The sequence below is a fragment of the Aulonocara stuartgranti genome (assembly GCF_965226115.1).
Source record: "Aulonocara stuartgranti genome assembly, chromosome: 16".
In the NCBI taxonomy this organism is placed as follows: Eukaryota; Metazoa; Chordata; class Actinopteri; order Cichliformes; family Cichlidae; genus Aulonocara; species Aulonocara stuartgranti.
The window spans coordinates 15,528,557-15,536,147 of NC_138952.1; the positions used below are offsets into that span (position 1 = coordinate 15,528,557).

The window sequence follows — 7,591 nt, forward strand, 5'->3', positions numbered from 1 at the left end:
TTGAATTGAATTTGATAGTTTTAGTGACTGTTAAAATAGCAATGAGCTTGACTCCTGATTGAATAACTCTTATCCAAGGCTCAACAGTGTGTTAATGATTTTGCTATAATTTTGCATCACATTACACAGTAATTTAATTAGAAAATAACCAGCATGCATTAATTTTGGGCCTGGTGAAGGATCAGAAGGTCTTTACATATCTCATAGCACATCCAGTTTATGTATTTTTTCACAAGCACTGCTGCTTGAACATTGTTTAAACCCAGGTAGTACTCCAGGACTATTATAATGTGCATTTTTGTTGCTGTTGTTGTTGCAATGCCTCATTTCCTTCTCAGTGTTATGCAGTACATTTTGAAACAGCCTGTAGTTTGAAGTGGTACACACATGCATTGCATGTTTTCAGGCCAGAATAACCAACTAAGCAGGCCGAGCAGGCAACTGCTCAGGATTCCCAGAGGTCAACCAAACCCTAAACCCACTGCTTCCCAGTTTACTGAATCAATTATGTACTCATTTATTAAAGGACTGGGGTCTCTAAATGTTTTATTTAATCCATATCCTGCTTACAGTGTCATTTGACACTGTAGCCTATAAAGAAAATGGAAGCTTACAATAGAGGCCCATCAGTATTCGTTGCAAGCAGTCCCTTCAGAACTTTGTTCTAGTTATAGACTTAAAAACAAAACAAAACAGGCTCAGTTCATTTGACAGAACCTGTTGAATATTCAGTAACATTCAGTTTATATATATATATATATATATATATATATATATATATATATATATATATATATATATATATATATATATATATATATATATATATATGTGTGTGTGTGAAAAGCAAAATGAGCACAACTTAACTCGAGTTTGGGCACAGTTTTCACATGCACAACAGTCGGTTTGCAGACGCGTAGGCTGGAAGAACCCTCAACCAGCTAACCACCCAGCTCTCCCGTGAGCTCCGCGCTGATTGGCTAAAATCGAGTAAAGGCGGAAGTCTACAGTATGAGGGGATTCCCCGAGGGAAGTTCCCAACTCAACTAGGCTATGTAAAACATACATTGCCATATCCTCTCCAGCGCTTGGTAACTTTGCATCTCAAGATTAGGCGACGACGCTGCGGTAGTGTCAAAACAATAAATTCGACTTCAACAGTTACTCGAATGAAGGTAAGAGGACACTCGCACTGGCAGCGAGGTAAACTCATCTCAGGACTTCTCGCTCAGTCGCTTTATCCGACGCCGGCTGAAGCTACGGCTTGTCAGACACTTACACTTTAAAGAATACGGAACTGTTTAAAGAAGATTTTGAGCGACTCTTTTAAAATGACCCACGGCTGTGTCCCGGTAGGCTTCAACATTAGCGTTACTCTCCTTTTACTTACTGAGTCTGTGGCTACAGGCTACTACTTATCCAGGAGCTGTTGGAGTGTAGTATCGCTCACAGGTACTGCGTTACTATGGCATTTATTAGGAAGGCTGTTCCGTAATTGAGCGGCTCTTTATGAGACTGCTGTCAGGAGTTAAGATAATGATAGGCATCACTTTAGCTTTCTGACAGAAGTGCAGTCGTCCCAGAATTGCTTAATGCTGTCTGATGATCAGTACTAACAAGAAGGAGTGTCTGTTTCACCAGTGTTATACTCATATATTACACATGCACTGAGTAACTTTATTTGTCATTACTTTACAATACTTGATCTTCATCTTCAGCTCTTATAATTCCTTACAGAACTAGAACAAGGCTTTAATGGTTGAAATATGAAGGGAATTTTTAATTCTACCAGACCTGCCAACATTCATTGGTAATAAGCAAATATTTTGAAGATTGTTTACTCAGTTTTGGCATGGTTTTGTCATTTGGATCAGTAGCTCATTTAAAGCAGCCAAAACAATTTGGCAGCACGTTAAGGATTTCTTGACTTTTTCAAAAAATATTTTTAAAGTGCACGAAGACTAGTTGACAGTTGTTTGTAAAAATGTTATAAAAATGGCCGGGATGGGGATAAAAAAGGAAATCTTTTTAGTTTTATAACCGGTCTAATAGTGTTCACGGGGTCTTTTGAGAGTGTTTTTCCTTTTGTTGGCATGTTTTACAACATTTTGTAGTTTCACTCGTAGGGCTCATGTGTGCTGTGTCAGTGATGATTGTGGAGCACAAGGCATGGAAAGGAACATCGGAGACCAGCTCAATAAAGCATTTGAAGCTTATCGTCAGGTCTCCATTGAAAAGGACATTGCTAAAAAGGAGCTGCAGAAAGTGGTAATGATGAAGAGCAACTTTTTAAAAACTTTGTGCAGAATGGACCAAGAATTAACAATATACCACAACACATCCCAGAGCAAATTACATTGCTAGCTTTTCAAACAAATAATGTTTATTCTAATTATGTTATTAAATGGCATATATAGAATAGCATTATTATTAGTTAGGTTGCTTCCAGATATGAAACTACAACACAGTGCTTAGACCACAGTGGATATGCTGGTTCTAGACAAATAACAGTACCTCCATTTTACAGACTGAGTATTATGAGCAATATACTCGAGACCTTCAAAAGCAGATAGAAGATCAACAGCAACTGATTTCAGAACTTGAAGCAAAGTTGTCAGCAACAAGGCAACCATCAGGTTAGTGATGTGTTAGTTTGTTATTGACGTGTTAGTTTTACTGCTTTTTTCCCCCAGCTGGTGTACCGAGTAGGGATTTACTTTACACATTGCTTTCAATTCTGTGGATTGAGATGTAAACAAAGCGATGGACTATCAGACTATATTGAGAATTCATTTGAATTTCCTCTTTTATAAACTGGTCATTTTCATTGTTTTCATTTTCAGGAGAAATGAAATGCGAGCCATGTAGTCATCTTCTTGACGGGGCCAGCACTTATAGGAAATTACAGTACCCGGTATGTTTATAGTTATAACATGCTCTTTCTGCATTTAGGCTTTATGAAAACTACAATATTGTATTTCCAAAACAGCTTTCCCGTTAGGAAATCAGAAATGTGATCGCATACGGCTTCCTCTCGCATATGTAGAAGTTGATGGTACTTCTGCTTTACTATGTTGCATGTGTGTTAAGGTAAAGGGATGTTAAAAGAACACTTTGTGCTAGTACTCAGTGAATACAGTATTAACTGTAAAGCTTAAACTATTGCTTATTCAGATTTGTCACTCTAGTTGTGTGACAGTGTTTATGTGTCAAGTTTACATGTACTTTAAAGAAAGCTAAGTGATATTCTATAAACCCTATCAAAATGATGTTTTAGTAATTTTACATAGTTCTGATTATTTGTTTTCCTGTCGTTCAGGCATTCAGGCCTGCTTTGCTACTGTAATAGTATTTACTCTCTGTTGCTCTCCTCACTCAGTGTATCCACTTTTACTTCACCAGATGGTGCTAGAGGATAATATCGCTGCACAGTTCAGCAGCTTGAGTTTTACAGTTATTATTATTTTTCGCTGGGAAATATAAATGTGTGATGTTTAAATAAAGCTGCAGATGTATGAACAATATTCCCTTGTATAATTGCTGTAAATGATCACTATAAATTTAATGTGTCTTTTTCAGGAGATTATGGGCTCTGTTGCCGTTGCTCCTAATATGCCAATCAACAGCAGCGTTGACTAGTATGTGTCAATCTTTTTTTAAAGCCATGAACATTATGGTAAAAGAATGGTTTTTCTTTTGTTCCTTACTCCTGCTTTATCTGTTTGTCAGTCAGGAAATGCGGGAAGCATTTGAAGCCATTGAAGGGAAATTTCGACAGATCCGGTCTTTAACCAAAAGACAAAAAGATTACTTAAAAAGATTCCATGGAGGAAGTGATGCATCAAATGGTAATATTAATATTTACTGACTATTACCTTCTGTTTTTCAGTGTCTGAATCTGAAAGCAATTGTTTTCTCTAATTGGTCACATAAAAAGCGTGTTTAATTTAAATAGGCTTGTGTAGTTTATAACAGCTTACGAGTTTACTAGCTTTTTGTCTTGTTGTTTAATTGGATAGCGACACCATGACACGGACTGTACATGAATGCCTGATTGCCCTACGAACCTTAGCTGGCCACCTCTGAAAAAAGGTGGATAAACACATTTAATAATTCCACTGACAAAATGCTTAATGCCAGTTCTACATAATGCTACATAAAAAAAAAAAATGTGGTTATATTAAACATATACCTCTAAGTACTGAAAGGCCAACTTGGAAATGGGAATGCAAAAACAAACTAGGCATTTTTTAAAATGTGTGTAACTTGTGAAATCGTTGCCAATTTCAAATGTCCTTAAACCACATCTATGTCCGCGAGTTGACTCGGAAATAAATAATAATCTTTATTTTTCTGCCTTCTCAACAGATCAGCGGTTCTCCATGCCCATCCAATGCACAGACCGTACCGCAGATTCAGAGGGACCATTTTCCTCAGCTCTAAGGACAGTGGATATCTCTCCCATGTCTACCTCTCTGGCATCCCGTGGCACCAGCCAGGAAGACAAGGACTTGGTAGAATCTCTCACCAAACTGAGCGTCAAATTCCCGCCCTCTGCGGACAGTGAATATGACTTCCTGAACAGTGCTCCGGATAGACAGATTGGTCTACCCATGGCTGTCCCGCGACCTCTCAGTAATGTCTCCTCCACACTGACAGAGAAGGAGTCCGTGCCTTTTGTCTACCCTAACTCCCCCTCCCACACAACATCATCTACACTCTCCCAGGAGAGCGTGCGGGGACCCCAGCAGGTGAGAATCACAGGAGAAGGTCTGAGAAAACTAGTAGCAAATTATCAGTTTCTGATTGGTCTTTACTAATGGAGGAGTGAAACAGTGTGAAGTCCAAAAATATCCCCTTGGCTAAACTTGAAATGTATTACTGTGTAATGTGTGCTGATTCTTTTTTTACTTAAGCATGGATGCTCTAGTTATATTTGGCATCTTTGCTGGAAAGTGTGAGCCAGATGGAAGCACATTACAGTGTCTGAATGTGATTTGAAACAAGTACGATGGTTAAGTGGGATTTTATTGCTGATGTGTCTAAATGCCTAATAGGGTAAAAAAAAGTGAATGACGTGCATTAACGGCTGCAAGTTGGTCCAGTTTTCATTATATGATTCAGTCGCTGGATTACACCAACACAGGCATTAATAATAGGTATGACTATTTGGATAGTTTGAACACAGTATTCATAAATAGTAAGTTAATTAAACACTTGAGAATAGCATTTTGCCTTTACTTTTCTGCCTAGTATTTGTTCTAACTATTGGGTTAACAGGGGACATGTGTTCTTTAAAGCAACAGATACCGCAATTTTGAGGCCAAGTGGTCCAGCCTACTTTAGTAGTAGGCTGCGTAGAGTGACTGTAAGGACAGTTTAGAGCATAAATAATACATTTGTTCCCTTTGATTCATCTTGCTCTGCAGTCTGTCTGGATACCGGATCTGTGTGATGCAGCTGCTGTGGGGACAGAGCTGGAGACACCTCAGAGCAGCACTCCTGAATGTGCTTTCTGCAATGCTGTGGTTCCTCCAGACCAAATGAACAGCCACCTCTACTTGCATTTCTCTCATAAGAATGAAGCAGACAAGTGACGGTAGAAGCAGAGACTGATGGGAAGAAGCCACAACTATTTCAAGACTTTACTGTTTTCATGGTGTAGCCGTGCCTGCCATGAAGTACAAGCGCTGTACTGGACTTCAAATGACACTGCAATAAGACTTGAATTCATTTATTTAATACTGAAGAATTAAATGGTACATTTCTTTGCCCATTATATTTTTCTAAAACCCCACTGAGATTTTACAGTGATGCGTATGGTATATGTGAGCAAATAAACACATTTAGACTCGTAACATTTTTTATTACTTGATTTGTTTTCAACTTGCAAATATATAATACAGTATGAATATATAATATATAGATTGGTATATGCATCCATTCATAACAAAGAGTGCGTGTGATATTACTTCATATTATATCTTTAGCACGTTTATACATTTTTATTTTAAAAATAATGAACTTTCAAAGATATATCACATTTCTAAAGCTATAATATTTCATACACACACACACACACTTTTTTTTTCTGAAACAAGACACCTCTCTCACTTTATGGTGGGTTTTGGATCTCAAGGAATAATAATATATTATGTATTAGAAATGCCCATCATCTGTATTAAATTAATCAAACATAAATTATATCTGGAATGATTAACGTAGTAATTCTCGTCATTCCTCCCCATTTTTCACTTAAGCCAGAATAATATGAAGCAGCTGTTTATCTCGGTGTAGAAACATTTCCAACTTTCAGATACTTTTATGACCATATGTTCATTAAGATTGTCCACAGAGATACTCCCACTCATTAGATGGCAAATTACCCTGCTATCTGCTACTTATTGTTTTATCACAGGCAATATTTAACTGTTTATATGGGCGCATTTATTTTAATGATTATAGGAACGTGATATGAGTCTTCTTTCATTTCAACTGTGCTATTCAAAGTAATAAAGTGACTGAAGATGTGCCAGTTTTAAATTACGTTACACTGCTACACCGCTACGCTGTCATGTGACTGGAAAACAACGGCAGTTTTTTTTCCCTTTGATACGTTAAAAGAGACCGAACAAGGAAACACAGGTGTTTTATAAATACACGTTTATTTTTTACAGTGTGTAGCGATCATTTGACTAAACCTGAATCATTTTTAAACAGCAGCATCATTTCATGACTACCGCAGCATTTATTCACACCTTTGCAAAGATTGCAGTGATTTTCACCATTCAGTGTGATGATGTTTGAGAAAACGGGGACACTGTGTTGGAACACTTTGTTGTGAAGTGAGGCCCTTGCAGACCTTCAGCTTTGGGTTGGTAACACTTGTGCTGGATAGATGAGCTGGTGTGAAGACTGCAAACAACATTTTTTTCTCTTTTTACAAGTGCTGAATATTAGAACTCACTTACAACAATCAAGTACCCCTAAAAGACCGACTGATTTGTTAGTTCAGATTTAACCTCCTAAGACCCGAACTCTTCCACGGCATGCATTTTTCATTTATCTTTGATATTTGGTCACATTGGGGCCCGATGAATGTAAAAACAAAGAATTACCAGATTTTTTTTTTTTACCTTATTTTTGTTTTTAATAAAAATAAGAGCCACATATGAGGATATTCATGTAAAATTGTGATAGAACAGTAGCAGTATAATGTCCTCATAAGTGGATATCAGGCCCTTGTAGAGCAAAATTTAGTATTTTGGTCTAAATAACCCAAAATGTGATGTCCACAAATGTGGACGCCAGGTCCTAGGAGGTTAAATGATATCTGCTGCTGAGCCTGTCTTTGTATTATATAAATAGCTCCAAAGGGTGTAAGTAAGTGATGTTATAATGCTATTAACTACCCTGAACTAATGAGTCATTAGACTAATGCAATATTCTCACACAATGCAACCTTTCTGTAGAGGGAAATAATGAAAAGACCAGCCAACTGGAGTATTACAAACGTGAATATTACCTACATATTGATCTGACGTAATGTGTCAGACATAATGCATGTTTCTTTTGGAGTGATATAAACCGC

General features: G+C 37.4%; 1 protein-coding gene across 2 annotated transcripts; it reads left to right on the forward strand.

The window, feature by feature from the left end:
* The first annotated feature begins 1,002 nt into the window (after positions 1-1,002).
* On the forward strand, positions 1,003-5,858 carry tank (TRAF family member-associated NFKB activator). Of its 2 annotated transcripts, none has more exons than XM_082508872.1 (8): positions 1,003-1,175; positions 2,115-2,268; positions 2,528-2,636; positions 2,844-2,914; positions 3,580-3,638; positions 3,730-3,848; positions 4,369-4,751; positions 5,430-5,858. In XM_082508872.1, the coding sequence occupies exons 2-8, from the start codon at positions 2,170-2,172 to the stop codon at positions 5,595-5,597; spliced, it is 1,008 nt and encodes a 335-aa protein (XP_082364998.1). In that variant the 5' UTR covers positions 1,003-1,175; positions 2,115-2,169; the 3' UTR covers positions 5,598-5,858. The 2 variants fall into 2 exon arrangements, with proteins under 2 accessions (XP_082364998.1, XP_082364997.1); XM_082508871.1 differs by having other exon boundaries at positions 2,127-2,268.
* The last annotated feature ends 1,733 nt before the right edge of the window (positions 5,859-7,591 follow it).

Coding starts and splice junctions, on each gene's coding strand:
- tank (XM_082508872.1), top strand. CDS start 2,170: ATGGAAAGGAACATCGGAGACCAGCTCAATAAAGCATTTGAAGCTTAT. Junction 2,637..2,843: donor AGCAACAAGGCAACCATCAG/GTTAGTGATGTG, acceptor TTTCATTTTCAG/GAGAAATGAAATGCGAGCCA. Junction 3,849..4,368: donor AGGAAGTGATGCATCAAATG/GTAATATTAATA, acceptor CCTTCTCAACAG/ATCAGCGGTTCTCCATGCCC.